Source organism: Glycine max, chromosome 4 (assembly GCF_000004515.6).
Source record: "Glycine max cultivar Williams 82 chromosome 4, Glycine_max_v4.0, whole genome shotgun sequence".
Taxonomy (NCBI): Eukaryota; Viridiplantae; Streptophyta; class Magnoliopsida; order Fabales; family Fabaceae; genus Glycine; species Glycine max.
Window position 1 is genome coordinate 42,474,093 of NC_016091.4, and position 25,379 is coordinate 42,499,471.

Consider the following 25,379-nt stretch of genomic DNA (forward strand, 5'->3'; position numbering starts at 1 on the left):
TAAATTTAAAATAAATCTTATTTTATTTTATATTCTAACAATTTCTATTATCTTTTTCCTTCAAAAAAAGTTCTATTATCTTTGAAATATTTTTTATAATTATATTATTATCATCAAATTAAATTTTTTATATTAATTTGGTTTATCGAAAAAATATAATAAAATATTTTAATTTTATATATAATAAATTATTGTTTAAAAATTATGAACGCCACTGTCAAAATAGAATTTAGATCAAACAACACTTTCATGGTAAACTAAAGAGTGTGTCTGTAAATTATTATAAATTTTTTATATCTTATTTCAATTCCTACAGAGTTAATAAAAATTAAATAAAAAAAAGGAAAGAAAAGCTCTTCCATAGTCACTTTTCTGCACCAACAATTAATTCGGAAGGATGATTGTCTTAAAATTATCTATGTAGCTTTTAAGTTTTAACACGAAAAGGACGAGAGCTGACAATAGTGTCAAATTTGCATGCTAAATATCAAATGTCCCTGGAAATAAATGAAACCTGGATTGAACATTGACCACGCTTACCTTTAGTTTCACTCCTTTCAAATTTCTTGCCACGCAATGACATACGAACCAACCTTTGTTTTAAATACCTCCCTAATATATATATATTTTTTAGATCTTTCTTTCTTTTAAGTCACAAATTCTATTATATTTATATTTTTTTTCTTTTCTTTTTCAAGTGTTAAATAAGATACGACGTGTCTATCAATTATTTTCCTTTCTCCCCTGCTTGGTCTTTCATTGCAACAAATTGCAGTGGTTGCTTTCCCATATATTATGCATTTGGGTCAGCCATTGATTCTGACTGATTACCTATTTATTCTGGCATTTGCCAAAAAGGCTTAAAAGTCATGACCATTACCTAATCACGTACTTGCACATGATAAAAAGAAAAACTTATTAAATGAATATGTGCACGTTTAAGAATAATTAATACCTATGATCAACCCTCCCTAAGAGTAAGAAAAATAAAACTTTTTAACAAAAGTAATTAGAGTCTTTAGTTTAATGACAAGACTCTAAAATATCTTCATAAATTTCGATCTTTTCAACCCCTAAAAATTAGTACGAAGTTTCATACTAAAAATTATATACGTATAAAACTCTCATAACTCTGTTGCACTATAGAGATTATGTAATGTTCCTAGATTCTAATTTAGGTAACAGCCAAAAAATTAATTTTCATCTAATCTCTTTTGTCTCTTAACCTTCCATTTGTCCTTTTCAATTTTTGGGTAAATTTAGAATATTTCTCAGTCTAAATAGGAAACTTAGCATTAATGAGTCTCTGTAGTGCAAAAATTAGACTTATTCTTAGTATTAATAGTTTCAAAAGAATTATACATTTAGAAAACTATACGACGTTTGACATATTCAAATATTATAAGATGATTTGATTATTTTATAAGTAAATATATTGGTTATAGAAATATTAAAAATTAATGTGATTTTTGACTATTATATTTTTTAATTATTTCGCTTTGGTACATTAAATTTTAAAAGTTTTGTTTTGGTTATTTATATTTTTTAAATGAATCATTTTAAAATGATTCATTTAAAAAATATAAATAACCAAAACAAAACTTTTAAAATTTAATGTACTAAAGCGAAACATCCAACCGTAAAACATGATAATTTCATTTAGTTCATAACCAACTTACTTTAGTCGAATATGATTATCTCTTTAAAAAGTACGCGTTGTTTATACCAGCATGTAATTTCATTTGGTTATTGTTAAAAAAATTAAAATTAAGATTAATAAAATGTTACCTACAATTGATGAAAATGAATTGATAAATATATTATGATAGTCACAAAGTTTCACGTGGCTTAAAAGTTAAAGTTAAGGGTAATTTATATATGTCTTCCTCCCTTAACCCACACAGGTCCATTTTACAAAAAACAATCATGACGATAATACAAAGACCTTAACAATGTCACTAAATTTGAGGTCGGAATAGAATAAAATTTGATTATATAAAATAGAAAGAATGTGTCTACACTAGGTCTCCTATCCCTAAGAACAATCTAAGCAAGAACAGATATAATGAAATATTTACTATTTTTGTAAAATGACTGGAAATGAAATAAATTGTTCTTGCTAAAATGTGAAACAAAATAGGACGTTAAAAGTATATCGAATTCCCAATTTTATTTGTAAATCTTATTTATTTTCCGATTCCACTCTAGATTGATTCCTCTTGTATTTATTTAGAATTTTGTTTACGATCTACAAAAATAAGGCTTTCTTTAGATGAGTTTTTTTGACCGTCTTTCAAATACGTATCAAACTCTTGCATTACTCACGCACACGCAGGGACACAGTATACCCACATGCATAATAGTATAGGCAGACTACCTTTTAATCAAAACTGAATTCTCAACAAAGTACGCATCTCCTCCTAAACAAACACCATAAAATAACGTGATTTTCTTATATTCAGAACTTCAAAGTTTGAACTCTAAAGGGTTTGAGAGTAAAGTACAAGGGAAAATGGGTTTAGAAACATAGAAGATGAACGCCTCTCCCCGTTGCAGTATAAACAATGAAACTTTAGAAAAAAAAGTGACAGCTATAGTGACCACAGGAAACAAGAAGCATATGTAAATAGACCTTACAAAGCACTCCTTTTAAGTGCTCAAAACGGTGAGAGGACATTGAACTCAACTCGAGTGTAAACATCATTAGGTTCTATTCCTCTCAGAAGTCGTCAGCACCATTGGATTGTGCCCCCACCCTTTACAGTATCAGTATGCAAATATATATATAAAAAAAAAAAAAAAAAAAAAACATATTCAGACTGTGTATGCCTGCTGAATTGTGTCTACATCAATCCCCTTCAATTTCAAAACTGATTCTACGTGCCCCTTTAGTGTATGCAGTTCTCGCAGCCTGAAATCGATTAGGAAACAAATAAGAATTTAATTAGAATGCACTTACAAAATATTATTGACTTCTGTAATAATTACTTTAAAAAATCATATCTTAAATGATTTCTAATCGATTAAACTGAACAAATAAATACAGTTATTTGCGGCTTATATCCTACTGGTAAGGAATGAATTGAAAACTCAACCTTCCATGTATGCATTAAGGAAAATTGTGTGTGTTTATCTCTAACTTATTTCCTTATCACACAAATAATTAATTAAATAGCGATGTCTACCTTGCAATTTCGGCTCTCCTTTTAGCTTCTTCAGCCATTTGATTGAGTTCATTGAAATGTGTGCGCTCGGTGAACATCTTGGTGTCAGGTGGCTGAAGTCCATGCAATGTTCTTTGTGCATGGGCCCATTGAAGTTCCCTTTGTTCCTTTCCAAAGTCCTTTTGCCTTGTGAATGCAATCTACATGACAATGAAATCTATGAGCATGGAGCCAAAGGTACTGAATGCCCTCCTAGGATACAATTAACCACAACAAAGCTCTACTTACCCTTTGCTCGATGACAAGCTCCCAAGCCCTCCCGCTCAAAGCATATCGAATTAAAAACTTGATGGGGTCAAGTGGAATGTAGAATATTATGTTATATAACCATATTACACCAGCCCAACCCCAACCTATGCCTTCAATTGCAGCAAAGCTCCAATTGGCATATACTGCAATCAAAGTGGCAATCTGCAAAAAACAGATTGATCAACAAAGTGATCCTTGATGTAATTGGAAAAATTGTAACAGAACAAGTGCTTAATTATGTTACCAGCTGAGCAATCACAAAAGCTGTCACTAGCAAAATACCAGGACGTTCAACATAAGACCAACCCCGCGACCGAGTCACAATATTAGGGCTGACTAATAGTGCTCACTTGAAGATAGATTGCAGAGGCCAGTTTTCGGAAATCATCATGAGCAGTTTTCTCAAGAGTAGAAACTCCAAATACTCGCTGCACAAGTAGCAGGTAATGAATGAACCATCCAAAATAATCAATTGTAGCGGGCATAAATTGACATTGACTAACAATTAATTAGGAATCCTTAAATTGTAACAGTTGGCAAATCATAGGACTCATGGTATAAAGGATCAAGTTACTTCACATGCATGAATGTCGCACAATAAACTCTAATTATGACCAAATTTAATTAAACTAAAGAATATTTTGGGATTGAATGAAATCATCAAAAGATATACCGGGAAGAAATTGGTTTTGTATGCTGCCCAAAAGAATATGACTGTCATCATTGCCAAGTAACTTCCAAGCACAACACCAGTTGTAAATATCTCAGCTAGCTTCCAGCTATCCGGCAGAGGTGATGGTTTTACTCGATCTTTTGAAATAGTCATGATAGTACCTAAAATTCATAGATGTCATAATATTAGCTGCAAATAAAACTCAGGATCACAAAGGCAAGCTGAGGGAGAAAAGAAACAACTAACCGTCATTTAGAATGGCGATAATAAGCACCATAAAAGGTGGAAAATCAAACTTCCATATGAGAGCCAGTAACATGAAACCAAGCTGCAAGCATGTCAAAGATGTAAAATATAGTAAGAATAATATTAGACCTATTTCATCAATGATGATGACATCTAAGGTAGAAATATATTCCAGAGCTGCAAGTTCACTTACTACTATACGAATTGTAATCGAGACAGCATAAATCTGCATTAAAATAAACAAATGGGTCAAAAATTGGTTCTAAGGTACGAGTACAAGGCCAAGTGCATCAGGCCTAAACAAAACAAGTTTCCTCAAAATCAATAGAAAATATGATGAATTACTATAATGGCATAAGTAAAAAGTGATTAAAAACTGCAAAGTTTAATTGCTCACTGTATAATTTTTCATTCTCTGGAAGATAGCTCGGCTTGTCAACACTGCACTAATAATAACACTAAGACCAGGTTCTGTTAAAACAATATCAGATGCACTCCGAGCTGCATCAGTTGCATCAGCAACAGCTATACCAATGTCTGCCTTCTTGAGTGCAGGCGCATCATTCACTCCATCACCGGTCATTCCACAAATATGTTTCCTAGCTTGCAGGCGTTTCACAATCTCATACTTGTGTTCTGTCAAAATATAAACCAATATCCAAAAATAAGCATATACTGCTCAATTACCCCAACTGATGATTAATCTTTCTTCCAATATATGCTCAAAAGCTTTCAAAACAATCAATTGCAATTATCATCATAAAAACATACCAGGAAAAACACCAGCAAATCCATCAGCCTTTTCAATTAGTTCATCAATGGGTAAAGCAGATATGGATTCATCCTTATCCTGCCCAAGCAATGCAGATGAAGGATACATATTGGTACCCATTCCCAAGCGACGGCCGGTTTCCTTTCCTATAGCTAGCTGATCCCCTGAGAAGAAAAAGGAAGACATATAAATGACATCATGAGGAGGATATGGTGTTAACAAGATTAGAAAAATAAATTATGATGTGCCCTTGTTGGAAATCAGATCCATTGCTCTAAACGCAGAAGTTAGAATGAACCAGGAGAATAGATAAATGAAACTTGGAAAGGTGTACAGTATGTTGGAAATAATCCATTACTCTAAGCACAAGAAATGCCAGTTTCTCAGGGATCATTCTTCCACTACAGGATGTTCATGATAACATGGTTATGAAGTTATTTCCCCAAGTCACCCCATGCAAATCAAAATTGTTCATCTACTAGCATGTTGGCTTTGAATCAATCAAATCTAGTTCAATCATGACTCTTGACCTATATACATGATAACTTTACTTCCCCAACAACATGTTCCGACTTCTGAATCACAAAATAACAAGAATGGGACTCAGAAATCACAGGACTGGGATTGCTTGCTTAATACAACTACTTGCTCCAAAGCTTTTAAGAAATTAACTAGCTATAAAGAAAAGTGATTCCAGTGCCACAATACAAGAAACTCAAGGGCTTTCATCATTATATGTAATATACCTGTAATCATTTTGACATTCACTCCAAGGTTTAGTGCCCTGCGTATTGTTTCTGCACTGTCATGCCTAGGTGGGTCGAACAGAGGCAAAAGACCAATAAACTGCCATGGGCCACCTGTACTCTCTTTCCTTCCATCAGGAACATCCTGTGTATAAAATGCAAAAGACCAAGTAAATATCTTTAGCATAAAGTTTAGATATATAAATTCATCAAATGATTGTGCAAGAGAATATGAAACAAATCAATTACCTGGAATGCTACTGCAAGGGATCGTAAACCACGCTCTGCAAACTTATCTATAACTGCATGAACTCTACGTTCAATGTCCGATTTATTGTGTGCAAGATTAAGGATCTAGCAATCACAACATAATTGTACAAATCAGAATGAGAATATGAGAATTTAACAGAAATTTATGAGAACAACATCAACAAGTTACCTGTTCTGGAGCACCTTTGCTTACTCTATGCATTTTCCCATTACGATCAATATAAGTCAATGCTGTCCTCTTATCAGTGGGATTGAAAGGAAGAAAATGTACTTCTTGGATACCAAGACGAGCCTTTGTAGCAGTAAGTTAGACAAGAAAATTAAAACGCAAACTAAAATACAGTAACAATTATGATGATCTGCAGATTACAGTTAGAGGCTTGCAGCTAATAAATATGTCATCAAAAGAATCGCGGTGAATAATATATCAATGACTAACCTCTTTTGGATCAGCCAACATTCCAACTATGGCAGTGTCTATTGCATCTTGATTCTCAAGTCTTGAAGCTTGAGCTGCCATCAAAACCACAGTATCCGCATCCACTCCTTTTGTAAAAACCTTATTGGTTTAAACAAAAATAATTAGAAAATGTGCATATAAGTAAAAAGTTAAGGCCTTATCACTGCAAGTAAAACCATTAAGTATCCAACCTCAATAAGATTTTTGTCAACAGTAAGCTTATTTAGTGTTAGGGTCCCAGTCTTATCACTGCAAAGCACATCCATGCCTGCCATCTCTTCAATAGCTGTCATTCTCTTTGTGATAGCCCCCTACAAAAATCATTATTGATTAACCATTAATTCTTGTTAACATCCACCAAACCAAACATACGCAACTGAACCTAACTGACCTGCTGTGATAGCCTATGAGAACCAATGGCCATAGTCACTGAGAGGACAGTGGGCATGGCAATTGGAATTCCACCAATAAGAAGCACAAGAAGGTTATCAATTCCAGGGCGATATTCTCGATCTTGGATGGGATACATAACGATAATCTCAATAACCATCCCCACAGCAATTGAACAAATGCAGAAGTTCCCAATTGCAGTCAACACCTAAATAAAACAGCAGCAGAAAATAGAGCAAATGAAATCTAAAGCACAAAAACAACATTTAGGGTGCCAAAAAAAAAGGTTCCTGCTTACATGTTAGTTACCTTTTGAAAGTGCCCCACTTGATTAGTGGTATCAACAAGGTGAGCAGCTTTCCCAAAGAAGGTATGGACGCCGGTGGCAATGACCACAGCTTCAATCTCTCCTTGCTTGCAGGTAGAACCAGAATATACTCCATCGCCAGGGCCCTTTGTCACCGGAAGGGACTCACCAGTAAGAGCAGACTGAAAAGGTACATAGCAAAGCAGAAAGCTGAGTGTAATTAAACCATTTGGCATATAATGGACAAAACAACAAATTTATATGATTCAGAAGGAAAACAAAAAAGACATAAATATTAGACACACCTGATCAATTTTCAAAGGATCCCCTTCAAGAAGACGAGCATCAGCCGGTATAATATCACCAAGTTTAATGCTAACTATGTCACCAGGAACCAGGACCGAGGCATCTTGCTCATTCCATCTACCATCGCGGAGGACCTTTACAACAAAAGACACCAAAAGTTATATCTTTTTCAAAGAAAAGATTCTACAACATTTATCAAAAGGCACCAAGTATTAAATTGAAAGAAGTCAAAATTGACACCTTTGCTTTCGGAGCAAGCCGAGCCATGAGAGCCGCCGCAGCATTACCTGCATTGTTCTCCTCAATGAAACTGATAGTTGAATTGATGAGAAGCAAGGTGATGATACCAACAAAATCTTGCCAATCAGGGGGCTTCCCCTGCATAAAAAAAAAATTAAAAAAAAATCTATTGAGCAACAACCATAGTGATTAAAAACTCCCAAAACTGAATTTGCTCAACTCACCCCTCCATTGGCAAGTGCAATTGCCATTATAGCAGCAGCCTCCATAACCCAAGACAGAGGATTCCACATAAACCCCAAGAACTTCAAGAACTTGCTCTCCTGAAAAACACCCAGAAAGATAATTCACCTCAAAATTCAAACTTTTTAAGTGGGGCTCATTCAACAAGTGACAAAGAGAAGTTTCATGGACAGAAGAAGAAAAAGAGAGAAAAAAACAAAGTGAAACTTTGAACCTTTTTCTCTTCAAGCTTGTTGTGGCCAAAAATGACCAGCCTCTCCTCAGCAGCCTCACTGCTGAGACCCTCTTTGCTACATCTCAGATTCTCAAAAACCTCCTCAATGGGAATGTTCTCCTGCATTAAAAAAAAAAAAAAACCATCAATGAAACCAAAAAAGGCACAGCAAGGAAGAGGCTTATAGAGTGGTTCAGATCTGTTACCAAATCTACAGCTTCCTTCAACACAGCCTCCAATACTTGAGACTTGTCACCCATGCTGGACCACTTCCTCTACCTCTCTCTCCCAACTTTGTCTCACTAAAACAAATATAATAAAAACAGCTAAGAAATCAACACAAGGCGTGCACAGCACAAACAGTGAGAGCTGAGACCACAGGCGCAACAGCTAAGGAATATTATTATAGTATCCAAAGAAAGATAAAAGAATGAAGTTGGACAACCTTAATGGTTCTGACCCCAAAATTTTTGGGATCCTGGAATGAAGGGATGTTGAAACTGCAAGTGATTTTCACAACAACAAGAAAGAACTACTCTGCAGAAAGAACAGAAGCAAAGATGGCACGAGAAGAAACGAGACTATGCAAATGCATATGGAAATGGAAATGCAAGCAAGCATGTAGGAGGAGCAAGAGAGCAAGTCAGTAGCTGTAACCACTCACAACTCATTCACCCCTTTTTAACTTCGCTTTCTCTCAAAAAAAAATAATAATTTCTTTTTATGTTTATGCTATTGCTCTTATTATTTATATTTATTTGCGGCATCAGAAAAGACTCCTGAATCAGAAAGAATGTCACCTCTTTTTGTTAATTAAACCGGGTTACTGTTTAATCACGGTTAGTCGGTTACTATTTTTTGTTAGCGTTGCGTCTTCTTGCATCATATTTTTAAGGATTAATTGCCCGTTTGATTTTTTCTTTCAATTTTATGAATTTATTTTTCTAATAGCTTTGGTCTTTATTATTTTGATTCTATAAATTTAATCTATCTATTAATTTGATATCTAATATTTAATAAAAAAATTATTGATATGATTTTTTTTAAAATCAAAAGTTTAAATAAATTAGATTTGAGGAACTCATGATTGTAAAAACATATATGAAGACTTATTAAACGCTTACATAAATAGTTACATATTATTCATTAATAAAATTATTTATATGAGATTTTATTATATTGTGACATCAACACATCATATTGACAGTTTACTATACTGCTTCATCAACATTTTAATGTTTTTTTATTAAATATTAGATATACTTAATTATACATTTTATTACCCCAAATTTTACTTTTATATATTTTATTATCATTTTTTTAATTTTTGAACATTTTACATATTTATTAAATGTGTAACAAAATAATGACTTGTTCCTTAAAAATAATGTTATTTTGTTATCAATTTTTGTAAAAATCATAACATGATAGTAAAATGCATAAAAATTAAAAAATATATATATAATAGTAAAATTTACCAAAAAAACTTAGATTGTAAAATACACAAAAATTAAAAATGTCATAAACTGCGCAAAAGAAAAATATATTTATCTTAAATATGATATTAAAATATTTTATAAACTTCACTCGCTTTAAAATGTTTACTTTGCCACATTAGATAAAACTTGTATTTTCTTGTTTTAAATACTTTTCATTTAAAAATAAGAATTTAATTTATAGACCTTATTAGTGTAAAATATTATTTTACAAGTATTCAATAGAAGTTCACCTTATTATCATATCATATTAATAAATGGAATAATGGAGTAAAGTGATCAATTTTATAAGATTAATATTTTATACCAAAAAAAAAATCTTATTAGATATTTTATACCAAAACAAAATCTTATTACATATTTTTGCCAAAAAAAATATTGTATATTCACAATGTAGTACTATATAAATCAAATTCAAAAAGTAAGCTTAAATTTAATCATAATTAATCACTTTTACCACGTGGACAGTATTGATTGCTTGTTGCTAGGTAAACATGTAATTATGGATTAAAATTTTCTTCTCTATTAATGGAAGTTTTGTTCAGAAGAGATAGAAGTTCTGGTGAGATTGTCAAAGTCTAATTAAATTCTGTGGGCATCCATTCCTGGTCGCGAAAGAAAAATCAACTTGTACGGTATTATTATTATTGTTCACTTTATTGTTTGGATAAATTTAGAAGTTTTCAAAATTAATTGAGTTGAGTAAAAGTAATTTTAAGAAAAGTATTTTTTATTACAAATTAGTTTTAAATGCAAAACTTTATCAAGTATTTTAAAATACAGGTTGGTCTAGCTTAATCAAATATTTTAAATTTAAATTTATAGTGAAAGATACATGTCATTTAGAAAAAAAATGTAAAACTTATATAATATATTTATATTTTTAAAATTTATTTTATTCTATGGTTAAAAAATAATATTTTAAAATTAATTTATTTTTAATTTAAATTTTTAAAATTAATTACACTGTAATATAAAATAAATGTTCAGTTAATTTGGGTTTATGAAAATAATCCTTCAGAGCTTACAAAATGTAAGTGGGCGAAAGGCAAGTATTTGCGGTAAAAATCATGGAACTCACTGTAATAAGAGCTATAATTTTGAGTTTTTGACATCTAGGACCTATCTTAAAGGAAAAATAACATAAAATTTCAACGCAGTAGATAAAAAGGTAAAATATAATTTAATTCAAATAAAAATTGAGTTAATTAGTCTTAGTTCATAAAAAATTGCCTTCTGTAAAAGATATATGGAGTCCTCATACTAAAAAATAAGAGTTAATTAATTGTAATTATAAAGTTTCTCTTTCGTTTAAAATATTTTTTTTACCAAATTATAAGGCTAACAATTTTTAAAGAACATAAATTAGCTGTTTCGTAAATAAAATATTAAGTGAACGAGTCACCATATAAATAAATATTTTAAAATTAATATAAAAGAGACAAAATTGAAATGGTCCTTGCTTTAGGATAAAATCATAAAAACCTCAATAAAAAGAGTTCATTACAATTAAAATAACCCCCATAACCGATGGTAGTAAAGGAAATTGAAAATTTTAAAAGAAAATATTTTATAAAAAAAAAGTATCTTCATTTAATAGGAAAGAAAATGAGGTAAGAAAAAATTAAATTTTAAAATGTAAGTAAATAAAAACTAGAAGAAAAAATTGAAATGTTTATTATTTAATTTTCCTTCTATTTTTTATTTTGTACTTAATTAAATAAGAGAGTTTTAAAATTAAAAAAAAAAACTTTCTGTAATTTTTTTTATCAACGTTGGGGGAAAAAAGTTGACTTTTAACGCAATAGAGTGGTACTGTTTAACTGGTGTAGCTGAATCCTGGCCATGGGCAGTAAGTTGTGGATAAAATTATTGCCCTGCATTGAAAAACTTAATAAATCAATTCAATAAACAAAAATGAAAATGAACCAATAAAATTCATTAAAGTCAACTTAGTAAGAGATTTGAATAGATTAAATGGGATTCTAAATTTAAACATGGTTAGACCTGGACCATTCACCATAAGATGCAGCTGTAAATGTACTCTTATATTTAAACCGATAACTAATTTTCGCCACACAATGCACTTTTGTCATCATTTAAAGAACATGCACTAAGAATTAAAACTAGCATATTTACAATTTCCTTCTTATAACTTAATGGATTGAATTAATCAAAGAGAGACTACCAAATTATTTTTATAACATGATTCATATTTTAGTAAAACAATTTTTTATAGTTTTTAAAATAAATTATTAACAAATTAATTTATAATATTTAATACAATTTACATAAAAAATTAATAACTATTTACTATTTGTTATTAAAAGCATAAAGTAAATAAATAAACGTGTTAGTAATTTTCTATAAATAATCGTAGAAAAATGTTCTATTTAATTTCACAAGAGACTAATTTAAATAAATAAATTAATTTATTAGCATAAAACTTGTCAACTTGTCAAAATTAGCTCGTATACATGGTGTGTGAAAGTAAAATTATCTTGTGTTTGTTGATTCACATGTTTGGTAGTATATGTGTGTGTATTATATATTGTTGTCATGTAACAATACATTATAGATTAGTTTTCTATCAAAATTTAATGACTAAAATTTATTTTTGGTCCTCTTATTTTGATGAATGTGTGATTTTAGTCCTCCTAAAAAAATTGAGACATTTGATCTTCTTATTTAAAAAATTGAAGATTTTAGTCACTCCATCAAATTGCATGTGTTGATCGTTACTATGTAAATGTTGATCATGTAATTGCTTATGTGACACAATTTTTTTGTATTTATAAACTATTAATTGAGATTAATAAAGTCATTAATTTAATTTTAAATTAATTAAAATTATAATTATTGAAAAAAAAAATTGGTAAATCAACCCTTGGTTTAAAGGTTTGTTGGGAAGAGGAATGAATGCTTTAGAGATATGTTGTGGAAGAATGAACACATTGGCATGTGCATAGGTGGGTGGTTCAAAATATTCATGAACTTGTTAAGAATTGATGTTTGACTTTCTTTTTGGTTGCTTGTGATTGCAACCATGTTGTAGACAGACCGGCAGGTTGTGGAGCCTCTAACAAATCCACAATGAGTATATGGAAGGCATCTCTTGATTTGTGTTGCATGACCTTTATTTGGATTCCTTATGAGTTTAGTTGTTGTTTTCTTTCCATTATTATACCAAAAAAAGAGTTAATTGAACCCTAACCTAACATACAGGTTCATTTCCCCAACCTTATTCCCCTAACCTTCACTCACGAACCCTAACTACAGATCACAACTTCATTTTTTTGCTTCGCTACTGCCACTGCTCATGGCTTCTACAAAATTTTCTTATGCAACTTCGATCCTGATAGTGAAATCGACCTCATCCACATGTTTTTCCACTACAATGCCTTGTGTCAGCGGTGACTGTGAGCCACTGACCATTGCAAACCCCATAGACTTCTACGACATCATGAACAAAGAACAAAAGGAGAAACAAAAAACAAAGCAATCACATAATAAGACTAACAACAAAAACTCATATCTATTTATTTTTTGTATCATGCCTTTGTTTTTTTTGTTGTTGTGGTCAATTAAGGATCATTTCCTATGAGTGGGTTGTGGTGGTTGTTGATTTTTGTTCCCCCAACCCCTTTTACAAACCTTTATCAAACCTGTTTTTCATTTGTTCAATTTTTTTGTTATTAATGTTAATTATTTATTGAAAAACACTTAATCATCAATTCATTAGATGCCTTACAAAGAGGGCAATTAGCTAAAATTATATATCATGATTGGTTTTTCTAATTAGTATAAATAAAGGTGACTAGTACTTTAAATTATATTAATAGATGCAATGCACATCAATTAATTTCAATTATTGCTTCATTCTCTTTTACTTCTTTTAATATTTAAAAGTAATATATTTTCAACAAAATCAATTGGATGGTAAAGGAGATGTATCTGATGAGAAAATCATTTTTTTCATAAAAGTGAGAAAAATAAATTTGTGATGCACCATTATACATAAATGATAAAGTTTAAAAGTTTTTAAAGTAATATGATCACTTAAAAATCTCACATAACCTTTTTCAGAGCTCAATTGTCTTATATATTTTAATTTTAACCATTCACGATAAAATTTAATCGTCAATATCTATTCCTATCACTTTACTCAAGAAAGGCTTTCTAATTTGATATTTCTCCATATAGTAAAATAAAAAAAAATGATGAACTTATAATGAATGACTTTTTCTTCCTTAAAATCTATGAATAATCCTAACAAATAACAAGCATATGGTGTATTATGTAAATATTTTAAAATTGGCTTAATGTATTTTTACTCCCTTAAATATTGTGATTGTGTAACTTTGGTCTCTCAAATTTAAATTGTGACAATTGAGTCCTTTAAGTTTTCTTCCCTTTACAATTAAGTCATTACATTATTCATAAGGTGTTAGGGGTACAAGTAAAATTTTCCAAGTATACTACATAGAAAGTTTATTGGAAAAAAATGGAGTTAAAAAACATGATACTGAGGTTATGTTTGATTATTGATCGAAAAAAAGTATAAACTTACAAGAGTTCGAAGACAAGATCGAAATAACAAAACTGTGAAGGTAAAGACAAATCATGAAGACATGTTATTTGAAGTTGCAAGTTCCTTGAAAAGACAAGTAAACAATCATCAAAGGCCTATAGGTTTCAATCAAGTGCACAAAGACGGTTATCAACGGTTTTCCGTCAAAGAGTGCAAAGATATAGGTGTCGACGTCTTAGATAGTTAGTTAAAATAAATTGTATACTTGTGGAAATCTTGTAAATCGATCGTTGAGTCACATAAGACTATAAATAGGTGCAATAATAATCATTTTTCCTTGGTTACGAAGATCACACAAACACCTCTACACCAACATGTCACACCAGGAAATGGCTACCAGTTACCAAGAAAACGTGTATGTTCAAACTTGTACTTTAATGCAATTTACTATTTTTACACTTTTGTTTCATTGATCAATTTAGATTCATGCAAATCTCTTCTGCATTTCTTCTCTAAACTCTTCTCTTTCCAATTACCATTTATTCTCTGAACTCAAACTTATTTATGTATTGTTCTTTGCTTTTATGCACCTTTTATATTGTTTTGCATTTAATTTCAATTTACATTTTGAAAATGCTTTAACTTTCTATCATTTTTCTTTGTTTGCATTTCAATTTGATTTACTTTCAAAGCATTTTACTTTACAAATCTTTTGATCTCTTTACATTGTAACTTTACTTCTTAGTCAAATTTACATATTTTTACTTGTTCAAAAGACATCTTTATTATAAAAGAACTATAGAATTGTCTAAAAATCACTTTTATTACTATACTTGAAATCAATATCTCTTGATTACTAAAAACAACTTTGGTTACAAAGATTAATCATCTAAATATTTTCGAATGTAATACAAAAATACATGATTATGTTAAAATCTTATATATATTTGATGCATCTCATAATTCTTTTAATTGAAAATTATATTAACCGCTAGTTTGAACAAAAATAACTTACAATTATAATTCTGTCATACCAAATAAAATAAATTCTTTGTGAATGATTCTTATTGATAAGAATCAAGTGTAAAAACTATGATAAATTACATATCGATTAGATAGACAAATTTCCACCAAATATAAGGAATTCATTATTATCATAAAAATAATAATTTATTCAAACATTGTCAAAACAACAACTAAGTCAATAAAGGTAAAATACTTTTTTACTAGATATATTTTTTAGTTACTACATTGTATTTATTCATTTTTCATGTCATGTTGAATTTGCCACATCACTAGTTCTATAAGATGGATCTAATGGAGATAAATGGACCAAATTATGAATGAAAGAAAATTTAAGGGTTCTAACTTGCCCAATATAAACATTGAGGACCAAAATTTCACAATCTCAACACCTAAAAGATTAAAAAATATATATAATTAGGCCTTTTAAATTTAGGTATGGTAATTAAAAAATTATTTGAAATTATAAAAATGCATAATAAGTTCTAGTGGAAATAAAAAAAATAAACTAAAAAGATATATATATATATATATATATATATATATATATATATATATATATATATATATATATATATATATATAACTCAATAAATTTAAATGTAAGTTAATTAATTTCACACGTTGCCAAACAATAAAACAAGGATTATTTGGATGTTCATTATCTATACATGATTGATGAAAGGAATATTTTTTTTAGTAAATGAGTATATTTGTCCGTGTGTGTAAACAAGTGACTAGTTAGTCATTCAAACAACATAAATACTGTTTTAGTCTTTAAATATATAAAAATTATGAGAATCATGTTTTATTAAATTTTATAAAATTATTTTATCATCAAATTATAATATTTTAAAGACTAATTTAACATTAAATTATATTTTTTTAAAATAATTTAACATTAAGTTATATAATAAAATGTAATTGTCATATTTTTACACTAAATTAAAATTTTCATTTTAAAAATTAATTTGTCACCACTTAACATATTCAATTACTAAAATGATCATTTATCCAATTTTTTTCCTTCCTCTAACTGGTTGTTTGTTGTGAATAGAAGTTAAAACAAGTAAATAGTAAGTAGTTAATGTAAAATATACATATATATAATACATCTTTTAAATATACTGTAATTTAATATATAAATCATTAAATCAATAACTTAAAAAGATAAATAAATTTTCAAAATCTTGTCACTACCTCATAAAACTTATCTACGATTTTGTGTGCGTTTAGATCAACATTAACAAAATTGATTTTTCCATAATTAATTTTAAAGTAAAATTAGATATAAATATCTTTATATAATGTAGAAGTTAACTTAAAAATAATTTTAGATCCATAATTAATTTTAAACTATTTTTAATTTGAAATCGAATATGTAAAAAACTATCAAAAAATTAACTGGACTCCAAATCAATTATGTAACGTGAAAAAAAAAACTGCACTTCGGAGATACTGATTCAACTTCGGGTTTAAGGGGAAAAAAGTAATCACAATGATGATATAAACACATAAAAATAAAAACAGAAAAAGGTCATCAGAGAAAGTAAAACAGATTGTTTTTCACTTTCCCTTATCTCCGCGTGCTTTCTGAACGTTTCCCTTTGCCTTTCCAAGTCCTAACTTCAATAATTTTGGTAGCATCGATTTTTAGGAAAAGAGGTTTTTCGAAAATCATTGTACTATTTTAGGTTAAAATACACCACAGAGGCATAGACATATTAGTTTTTTTATGCATATATTTACACTAAAAGACTGATGTATAGTTAGTATAAAGATAACATGTAACAAAAATAAATGTCATCGGACTAATAAATATTGTTATTTGTTATACATTGATATCATATAATTTTCCATCTCAAAAAGTATATAACTAAAACATAACATTGCCCCCATCATATAATAATATGTGTTTCTATTAATAGACTTAACTTTTACATAATTATTAGCTTTTAAATATGATTAAAATGTACGTTGTATATATTCTTAATTACAAATGTTTTTTTTAGGGAATCTTAAATACAAATGTTGTTCCTAATGTAAAGGAACATATATATTCACCCTTTTGTTTTAGTCACCAGAGTCATCGTTCATCAATAGGAGCTGAAAATTACTCCTACACACAATAATTCACGTATCACGTAATCCGTTGCACAAACGCTGCATCGTCACATGAAAGTAACAGGCAGAGGACAAGTTGGTGTCTAAATCTAGAGGGTGTTAAGAACAGTTTTAATATTTTTTTGGGTTTTAATCAATTGCGATTTTTGAATTTGAAAAAAAACATTATATTTAATAATGTCATGATCTATTAATTATTAAATAATATTTAAGTTCGTTAATTTAATAATTAATTGGTAATTAATTTTAGATATATAATACTGATATACTAGTATATAGATAACATTATAACAACATAGATCATAATCTTTAGACCATGATGGGAGGTATGGGTTTTTTTTAAATAGATATTTTTCAGTCGAAATCAATGATTAATTTTTTGAGATATTAAGATTTAAGATATTGACATCTGATAATAGATATTTCTTTTCGTACCTCACCGAATGCTTAAAGAACAAAATTATTTATTAATTATTTCATATTATGGATGGTGGCCGGAGGTACGGGTTTATATATAATCATAGTTACATATTTTTTTCATATTACAATTACTCACTTTATTACTTGTCTCATTAATAACTGAACCTCAAGAGTGTAATCAAGCAAAGCAAAGAAAGAGATGGAGAAAGGCTCGAGTTTTCTATTTACATTTTCAAGTGATTCACTCTGTGATGGTGTCAATAATCATAGCTATAAGGAAAAATTATCTGCCTTAATTGTGCAGAATAGTAAACCATGGTGCTGCTTTGTTTTCGAAACTGCTCTCTTTTGTTGGTTGGTAGATATTAAAGCTGGTTAAGCTGGAGACTTTTGTGTAATGTATTTGTTAAGTTGGATACTGCATATTAAGTAGAAGTATAACACTTAATATTGTGTATCCAAGTGGTGTGGGGGATAGATTTTGTTATATTTTTTCCTGAATGATATAATGGGTTGGTATGTTTTTAACCATTTTTTGTGTGTCCTGGGTTAAGATGATGAGTGTCTCCTAATTTATTGAATCATAGACAAATTTGACTTGCATGTAAGATAAAAATTAAATACAGATTCTCCAATTATATTCCTATACCTTTTTTAATGAAACTTTCTGTTTTATCTGCCTTAATTTCATATAATGTCATAATTATTTTGTACTCGTTTTTCTTACACAAGGCACCCTGTTTTTCTTTGGGGCTTAACTCTAATTTTGGGCATTCTGCTTTAGACCTTTTACGATTTTAATTTTCTAAAATTCTTAAAGATAATTAAGCTCTTGTATTTTAAAATAAAGAAATAGATCTTCTGACTGGGTGAAGCAAATTCAAGGGGACCCTTATTTTCTCATATCTCTCTCAATATACAAACACCTGTTCATAGATAAAGATACAAAATTTAGAACATTTAAATGAGAAAAAAAAACTTACTTTCAAAAATTAATCTCTCAAGACACTAAAATTTATTTAGGGAACGAAATTTTTTTAATAAACTTTTTTTTCATATACATGAACCTAATAATTGAACCCCTGACCATTTCTTTAATTCATTTTTATTTAAAATTCTTAAATGTTATTATCTTAATGTTTTGAGATTCATAATATAGTATTGAAATATAAAATAATTTTCAAGTATACAAGTAAGAAAAAATAAAGGAAAACTTGATAAAATTTAATGAATTTTTTAAATGTGATATTAATGTTTGAAGAGGAAAAATTTTAAGTTTTAAGTAGATAAAATATAATGTAAGAAACCAATATTTTTAACTTTAAATTGGGGAAATTAATTGAATGAAAAATTAAAAATAATAATTGCATGGTGTCCAGGCCAAAACAATACAATTAATTTTTTCTTTGTTTTATATATTCAATTCTTCTGAAGCATTCTCTTGAATATTGTAGTGATTGCTATTGGTAGGCAGTACAATAAGACAACAGTAATTTTCTTAAATTTAAATTATATTGTATTAATTATTACTGTAATGGGAATATTCTTATCTTTAGATTTAAAGTAAGTTATACTTTATTTTAAGTATTAGCAAAATTTATTGTGTTTAAAATAATATTGTGTAATTATAATTTTATTTTTAAATTTATATCAAATGAAATATTGTTTTTATATTAATTTGATTCATTAAAAATATAACAAAGAGGTTTTAATTTATATAATCAAATAGTTATATATATAATTTACTTTAACAATAAAATATTAATATATTCAATTTTTCTGAACCACTCTGTTGACTATTCTAGTGACTGCTACTTGATAGGTACTAGTATTAAATTTTCTGTTTTTTTTTTCTCAAATCTTCCAAAGCACTTTGTTGACTGTATTGTAATGACTGCTAGTGGTAGTTAGTACTACGTTATGGCTTAATTATCACAAGGTTCAAGATGAGTATTCGTCCACGTTTTGTTGAATGGCCCGCAAGGTATGGTATATTATTTGCCTGGCATTAGGCAGCAAACTATTAATAAAGTATTATTTTAATAATTTATAAATATCTCATTTATACTAATTTATATTCACTATTAAATAATATTTTGAGTATTAATAAAATAAATTATGAAATTTTTAATCAATTAAGGATTAATTATGTTTTTAGCTGTTAAACTTTTTAAAATTTTCACTTGTATTATCTAAACAAAAATTGACGTGATGTTAATTTTATTATTATTATTTAATTATATTTTTTATGATTACTCAAAAATTTTAACCCATCAATTAAAGTATTGTTAGTGCAAGAGAAGAGTTCCATTTTAAATAAAAATGAATATGTTAAGTGACATCCAAGTTATAAGGACTCGTACATTAAATGCGTTAAGATTGTGGATCAAATTTAGTATTAGATTTTTTACGTGATTTTGGTCAAATTAATTTAAAAGTTGACAAAAAAGGTTATAAGTTGCTCAAAAATCTTATCAATCGCACATAGAAACTTAACTTGTATATTAATGTTGAAGAATGACAGCTTAAGTAAATTATATAAACATGGATAAATCTAATGTATTAAAAATAAATTATGGATATATTCAATTAGAATTTTAAAATACTTTTTAAAGTTTTGTGATATTCAAGACTTTTAGATTATATAAATAAATTATGTGGTATTCAATCAATATTATCAATATTTTTTAGAAATATATAATAAAAAATATAAATATCAGATTCATTAAACATTCTCATTTAAATCTTTAAAATTTTGTTAGACTTTTTTATTTTTCTTTTTTCTGTCTGTCATTAAATTTTTTCCTCTCATCATACATAATTTATTTTCTCTTCGTTAAAGCCTGTATAATTTCTTTTTTTCTTTTGTATTGTTGGTGCCATGCTGAATCTTTGAAGCAAGTCTGTTGTTGGTGCTGGACAAGGATCATGAGCGTGGAGGGCATCTTCAGGGATAGTTGGACAAGCAAGTCTGTTCTGTGTTCAAGATAAACATGCCTTTATTTCTTATCAATTCAATTGCATCATGAAAGACATTTTTCTTTACGATGGGCATCAAAATGTATCAGACTTTAGAAAGCAACTCAAATATGTTTTGGATCCAATTTTTTCCCAATGGGAACAAATACTTTTTTATTTGTTTGATCCTTACAAAACTATGGTACGAGGGGGATAGGCACTCTGGTGTGCCATGTTTTCTTGACTTTTTTTGGGCCTTTTATTGGATGTTATGATCTAATTTTTCGCTTGGTTGAGCATAGAGCAAGAACAAGAAGAAAACTACTAAAAAGTTTGAATTTTTTTATTGATTTTTCTTTTCTTTTTATAAATCTTATCATTTTGTTATTATCTTTTAGCTTAACTCTTATAATTTTGAATATTTTTTTAAAATTTATAGAATTCTATCAAATCTTATAAAATTGTAAACTTTTTTTTTAAATATTTTAAATTCTTATAATATAAATATGTTAAAATCATAAAACTCTTTTGAAAAAAAATCTCATAAATCATGATATTTTTATATTATTTTTTAAAATTTACCATACTTTTTTATGTCAAAATAGTTTTGTTCAATTCTCAATCCAATACAGTCCTTTAATATATTATTATCTTAAATATAAATAATTGCTATAAAATATTTATTTAATTATTAGTATAAAATGATAACATGTCATTGGTTATCTACACAATGTTTTTCACCATGAAAACTTTCATATATATATATATATATATATATATATATATATATATATATATATATATATATATATATATATATATATATATATATATAATAGTGACATTTAAATCACCCGCTATACAAGAGTGACATTCAAATATATGGACCTTTTCTACTAATCAACAATCAAGAGCATGCATCATAGGGCAAAACATTTTCAGCCATAAAAATCTGCATCAGCGGTTACTTAATGTGTGTTTCTTTTAACGTTTGAGGAGTCGTTCTCACAAAAGTAAACAATTATTACTTCTCACAAGATGACACTTCAAAATTTGTGCCAATTAAATGTAATGGAACCTAAGCTTTAATCTTTTTGCTTAAGTATGTTTTTTAGCAACAAAAAAGTTAAGTGAAGTGTTGAAGTATGTAGAGTGTGAGCTATCAAGACTTAACTTCTCAAGGGTGTTATAAGTGATATCAAAATATGGTTTTGGTGGACATGTAACATCTCATGTGCTTATGAGACTAGAGAGAATGGTTTGTGCAAAATAGAGACACAAATAAAGAGTGACTCTTGACAGACTTTTAGTGGAAGGAACACATTAATATGAATTAAATACACATCGAAATTAGAAGAATTTAGAGACTATGTAAGTATAAAATTGTATAGTCAAGGATCAAATAAAAAATTAATTAGTATTACATATATCAATAAGATGCATTTACTTTCAAAGAGATCACTAATTCCATAAATATTACAAGTGAATCACACTTATCTATGGAGTCATTTGTAACACCCCCTTGAGAGTTGATGTCTTGACAATCACTTAAGATACTTCACTCAACTTTCTTGTTAGTTAGAATCCCATAGGTAGCTCTTTTCTATACATAAAAAACAAACTCTAATCTCACTTGATGTATGACTGCTTTCAAGATCAATAATTATCTCTACAAATCAGTACGAGATTTTTTAACATACTTTGGCTTTATTCACACACTTCTTGGAAAACTTCTCAAGAGATAACACATTTCATATTTACTCCATGTGAAACACACTTAACTATAAAATTCTTAAATAATAGACTACCAAAAAGTAAATATATCTTGTTAGTATAATAATACTAATTAATTCCTTTAAATTTTCATTAAATGTATAATCTTATACTTATAAAACCTCTAAATTTCTCTCATTTAGATGTTTATTTGATTCATTTGGGTGTCCCTTCCATTAGAAGTTTGCCAAGAGTTGCTCTTTGTTTGTAACTTTCTTTTGCACTGATGATTATTGCTTGCCCTTGTCAGCATCCGGGAGGTTAAAAAATACCTTTTTTTAGTTAGACATTTTTTTTAATCAGCTTGTTTTTAATCATTTTATAATTATTTTTAATATTAAAATAAAATTTGTTTTATTAATTTATAAAAAGAGTATATTGAAATATTTCGTTTAACTATAATTATTGTATATCATGGTTAATATTTTAAAAGTTTAAAGTTCGACATTATCTTGTTTTTAATTAAGCGCCTTTAATTGAAAGGTTTACATGTGAAGTTGAACTTTGAACTTGTATTTATTAAGCTAGAAGCGTTGGACTTGTGTGTATTAACTACATTTGTCCAAGTAGTTTGGTTTGATTTCGGTTCAAATCTTCTAATTTGCTCCTCTATGCACATGGTAATAAATAAGCTCGCACTTGATTAATTTAACGTATTTGTGGTTCAGATAAGGTTTAGAATGGTCAGATAGTTTTGGTTCAAATTTTTCTCATTTGCCCATTCACATGACGAATAGGCCCCCAAACTTCTTTACTTTTAGAAACACATGATGCAATTGTCTGACTTATCTAATCATTTTTTTCTTAACCCGTTTGTTTATCAAATAAAAGAGATCTCGACTAATTTTCAGTTTAATATGAGATAAGGAAAGTTTGGTTAAAAATTGTTTCTGCTAAGAATCAAATTTGAGTAATATCCGAAAGATTTAATCTTAATTTCAACATATTAATCATTTATGTTCAATCACTTGGATCAAAATAGGCTTTAGAATATATTTTTTCCCAGATCTAACATCGAATAATTTTATTTTCCTGAACCAAATACCACACATGTCTTTCAACTTAATAGTTCAGAGATTAGTCTTACTCATGATGTGTAGTTATTATTGTCCAAGAAAATTTTGCACATGAAAGAATAAATTATCCCACTAAAACATTATTTTTTTACAGAAGAAAAATATTATAAAATTTTACAAAATACATAATTTTATGATAATTCAAATTACTTATATAAGCTTTTACAAACTACAATTGAGTGAAGGTGTCTGTTTGTATTACTAACTTTATATATGTTTAGTATTATAGAAGCAAAACGATAAAAATTAAAAAGATAAAATAATAAAATTAGTATTAATTTATTTTCTCTTTTATCTCTTAATTATAACTTTTTACATTCATCTAAAAAAACTGTCTATGATAGCAATACCTGTTTTTTGTGGGAGCAATTTTTTTATCAAGTATAAGTAAAAAAAAAAATGACTTAGTTCCTAAAATTGCGATTCGTAGTCTTTAAACTTTCCAAAATTAAAATGATAATAATAATAATTCATCGCTCACTTTAGTCTAAAGTTACAATTTTTTTTTACTACTAGTCTAAAGTTACATATAATATTTAACATTAGTGATCCTATTAACGAAAACAAAAATGATAGTAAATAATAAATCATAAATGTATGAAATTATATGAAACAAATTACCATTTAAGGACTTTTTAATTTATTTAGTTAAATCTAAAGACTAAAATAACAACAAATCACAATTTTAGAAACTAAATTAATTAATTACTCAATAAATAATTTGACATGTTTACTTATGTGTGAGGCAACATTACTCCATACCCACCCAAAAGATGAGATACTGGTACCTCCTGGAGTGTAATAACATGATAAATATTTTCCTTATTTTTCTTAAAAAAATTCTTGATAACTAATAAAAAAGTAATTAATTTATGCAGTATAATTTTTTTATATTATTATTTAATTATAAACTAATATATATATATGATAATAGGATTCATCATGACATTTTATAGACTCAGAATGAAAAGAAACATATAAAATAAGATGATAATTTTTTTTGTTATCATGTTATTGATATGAAGTATTCAGTGACTTTATCGATGATTAATCTTACTTTTTGAAAACCTGACTACTTTTAGTAGAGTTCTTCCTCTTAATCATATTTTTTCTATCTACAAGACTTGAACTCAAGATCTTATTTAAAGGGATTATATACAATACCACTTGAACCAACGCTTTGTTAGTAAATAAGATGATAATTTTAATCTATTTATAAAAATAACATAAAACAGTATAAAAACAAATATTGCATAGCTAAATAAACTTGTTTTTTTTTTATAAAAAAATTTAAGCCTCCCTTTTACTACCTTCGGTTTTGGGTCATCACTCCTCTAAACTAGACCAAAGACTAATCTTGCATGATAAATTAATTTACTTTTACAATATCACATTAAGATCCATACCTTTTATAATAAGTAGGTTGATCTATTCACTTTGGTTGTTTTTATTTATAAGAGTTAATTATCTTATTCGTCAAGATTAAAAAAAATGATTAATTTAGTTTATACTAATAAATTTATAATTTTTATCAAAATTATTTTTGTCATTAATACACTTTTGGCTTCTACTCTATTAATTTTTTGTCAATACATTCTCTCTCTTCTTTTAATAAGAGATATTTTCGATCTAAAAATA

General features: G+C 28.1%; 1 protein-coding gene across 1 annotated transcript; it reads right to left on the reverse strand.

Annotated features, from left to right (window-relative positions):
• Nucleotides 1-2,434: 2,434 nt before the first annotated feature.
• LOC100818043 (ATPase 11, plasma membrane-type) lies at nucleotides 2,435-9,039 on the reverse strand. Its single transcript, XM_003522995.5, is given in 23 exon segments — nucleotides 2,435-2,911; nucleotides 3,186-3,364; nucleotides 3,453-3,635; nucleotides 3,718-3,802; nucleotides 3,804-3,901; nucleotides 4,147-4,307; nucleotides 4,393-4,474; nucleotides 4,586-4,618; nucleotides 4,790-5,028; nucleotides 5,164-5,328; nucleotides 5,911-6,055; nucleotides 6,160-6,264; nucleotides 6,350-6,472; nucleotides 6,620-6,739; nucleotides 6,832-6,951; nucleotides 7,032-7,238; nucleotides 7,340-7,519; nucleotides 7,643-7,777; nucleotides 7,884-8,021; nucleotides 8,108-8,206; nucleotides 8,341-8,460; nucleotides 8,547-8,642; nucleotides 8,786-9,039. Coding segments are annotated over 22 exon segments (2,868 nt in total). The 5' UTR covers nucleotides 8,601-8,642; nucleotides 8,786-9,039; the 3' UTR covers nucleotides 2,435-2,814.
• Nucleotides 9,040-25,379: the final 16,340 nt, after the last annotated feature.